Raw genomic sequence first — 3,284 nt, forward strand, 5'->3', positions numbered from 1 at the left:
CCCCCCCCCCCCCCCCCCCCCCCCTTGATGTACGGTACGGGCAGCTTGCTTTTGTGTGCAACTGTCCGTTCATTTTTTAAAATTTGTTAGATTATTTTTAAGTTTCTATTTTTATTTAAAATTTATTTATTTTTCTTTACAGATCAGAAGAAAAAAGAAAACCCTCCTATTTTGTGGGAGCTCTCCTAGGATAACACCCAAGATGCACACACACACAGACACACACACACAGACACACACACACACACATAGACACACACACACACACACACACACACACACACACACACACACATACACACGCATACACACATACATACACACACACACATGCACGCACACATCCTCTCCTTTTAGCATATCTTTGCACATAAGCGTAGTAATGCGCAGTCGAATGCACACGCACTGACACACACACGCACGCACGTACGCACGCATGCACGCACTCACGCACACACACACACACACACACACACACACACACACACACACACACCACACACACACACACACACACACACACACACACACACACACACTCACACACAATGTGCGCCCATATGTGTGTACAGAGAGAGAAAACTCGTAACCCCAAGACTGAGGACGGAGCAGCTAAACGTAGAGATACTAGGCCGCTTTTCCCTTCACATTCCTTATACCTCCATGCACGCCGCGACCCCGAGAAAGCCTCTGTCTACTTTCTCTCTATCCTGACGAGCTGGCCGCTGATTGGTCCGTCGTCCGCATACCATATACCTCCCTAAGAGAAGGGGTTCTGTCGATCCGAGCAGTGCGTGCGAGGTGGAAGAAAAGTTGCGAAAACTGTCATGGCGGACTTTTCAGCCAACCGACGGTCTCCATTCCGAAAAATTCGCAAACGGAGAGCGGTGGTTGGCTGAAAAGTCCGCCATGACAGTTTTGGCTCCTATTTTTCGTACGCTTCGCCTCGCTCTGTCTCCCTCAGTATAAAAGGTGCTGGCGTCGCGCTGAACAGGCAGTTCTCACAAATTAATCAGTCATCATGTCTGGTAGAGGAAAAGGAGGAAAAGGTCTTGGAAAAGGAGGCGCCAAGCGTCACCGCAAAGTTTTGAGGGATAATATCCAGGGCATTACCAAGCCCGCCATTCGCCGTCTGGCCAGGCGTGGTGGTGTGAAGCGTATTTCTGGTTTGATCTACGAAGAGACCAGAGGTGTGCTCAAGGTATTCCTCGAGAATGTGATCAGGGATGCCGTCACTTACACCGAGCACGCTAAGCGCAAGACCGTCACAGCTATGGATGTTGTCTATGCTCTCAAACGTCAAGGCCGCACTCTCTACGGCTTCGGCGGATAAGTGCACCCAACCCAAACGTTCAGAACAACCAAACCGGCCCTTTTAAGGGCCACAACCAATTCCCAATGGCACTGTCAAAACAGTAATTGTGTTATGAGTTGCCCATACTTCCCATAGTCCGTGCTCACGCTTGTACATGCGCCTCTCTCTCTCTCTGTATAAATATACTCACGCACTCACACATACGGAGCGGGGTTGTCTCAGCACGTAGGGCGTGTATTTACTATTGCTGTGTGTGTATGCGTGAGTGCTTCTGACCTTCGTACATATAAAGTTGATGACGGTGGCGGACTGGATTGTCCGGTGGTAGAGGTGAGAAACACAAAGAATTTACAGCAAAGGGGTGAGCGCGTTGGTGTGCGTTGGTGTGCGTGCGTGCCTCTGTGTGTGTGTGTGTGTGTGTGTCGTCGGGCAAGATTGTCCGGCGGTAGAGGTGAGAAACACAAAGACTTAACAGGAAAGGGGTGAGTGCGTTGGTATGCGTGCGTGTATGTGTGTGTGTTTATGTACACAAATAGAGTTGATGTTGTTTGCGGGCAAGATCGTCCGGCGGTAGGGTTTAGAAACAAAAAGACTTAACAGGAAAGGGGTGAGTGCGTTGGTGTGCATGTGTGTGCATGTGTGTGCATGTGTGTGTGTGTGCATGTGCGTGCGTGCATGTGTGTGTGTGTGTGTGTGTGTGTGCGTGTGCGTGTGTGTACCTGAACAGAGACTCACACTTTACTCACTCTCACACTTTCAGCCAAACAATACAATAGGCTAGGCCTAACCCCCTGCCACAACCAAAAACAACCAAATAGACCACAGTATGCAAGTGTGTTGGAATGTGTGTAGGTGTGTGTGAGAAAGAGTGTGTGTGTATGTGTGTGTGTGCATTTGTATGTGCGTGTGTATGTGTGTGTGTGCATTTGTATGTGCGTGTGTGTGTGTGTCTGTGTGTGTGTGTGTGTGTGTGTGTGTGTGTGTGTGTGTGTGTGTGTGTGTGCATTTGTGTGAGGAGCTCTGTTTGTGTACTGATTGATTGATTGATTGTTGTTGTTGTTGGTCACACCTCCCCGCGTAATCAAACTTAGAGCGTGTCCACTCGTGTGCTCCTTTGTGCGCTGTCGTGTGTCCCTTCCTCCGTGTGGTCAGTCGTGATATGGATATTGGTAGGGTAAGTTGATATTTTCTTGCTCCTTTGGGATGTGTTGCGTTGCGTTGTGATTGATGTGTTGTAGCAGTGATTTGTTATTGATGACGATGTGATTGGAATACTAATAGTGATGAGATATCGATTGTGTTGTGTCGGTGACATAATATGACTTTTAGAGCACAGTTTGGAGTATCATTGAGTTCCTTTCAGAATACGGATTATGTATCTAGCTGAACACTAGCTGTTAACGATCATTCTTCGCTTATGTCGTGCATGTGACTGCTAGTCTCTTATTGAGTTTGTTTTAGGTAAGTAGTTTACGACGCTCGCTGTTTGTGAGTGCAAGTGTACAATTATATCATTATGTTTATGTGTAGAGGAGAGGATGTGTGACAGTGTGTTTGTGTGTGTGTGTGTTTGTGTGTGTGCGTGCGTGTGTGTACGTGTGTGTGTGTGTGTGCGTGTGTGTGTGTGTGTGTGTGTGTGTGTGTGTGTGTGTGTGTGTGTGTGTGTCAGTATCTCTGCCTCTCTTTCACTTTCTCTATTCTCTCCCGCTATCTCTCTCATGCTCTTTTTCTATATATCTCTCCCCGTTTCTCTCTCTCTCTCTCTCTCTCTCTCTCTCTCTCTCTCTCTCTCTCTCTCTCTCTCTCTCTCTCTCTCTCTCTGTGTTTCATTATTATTTTTTTTTCTGTGTTTTTTTTTTTTCGTTTTTGTTGTTGTTGTTGTTTGTTTGTGTGTGATATATTACGTGTTAGTCAGAGGCGGATTGTCCGGTAGTAGAGGTGATGTGCGTCGACATTGACCATTGCATGT

General features: G+C 47.3%; 2 protein-coding genes across 2 annotated transcripts in view; one reads left to right on the forward strand and one right to left on the reverse strand.

The window, feature by feature from the left end:
• The window catches only part of LOC101848094 (linear gramicidin synthase subunit C), a gene marked incomplete in the record, with an annotated part of 21,080 nt that overhangs the window by 7,753 nt on the left and 10,043 nt on the right, over positions 1 to 3,284 (reverse strand).
• Positions 905 to 1,734, forward strand: His.H4 (histone 4). Its single transcript, NM_001261417.1, is given in 1 exon segment — positions 905 to 1,734. A coding segment is annotated over 1 exon segment (312 nt). The 5' UTR covers positions 905 to 1,021; the 3' UTR covers positions 1,334 to 1,734.

Source organism: Aplysia californica, unplaced genomic scaffold (assembly GCF_000002075.1).
Source record: "Aplysia californica isolate F4 #8 unplaced genomic scaffold, AplCal3.0 scaffold00027, whole genome shotgun sequence".
NCBI classification, from domain to species: Eukaryota; Metazoa; Mollusca; class Gastropoda; order Aplysiida; family Aplysiidae; genus Aplysia; species Aplysia californica.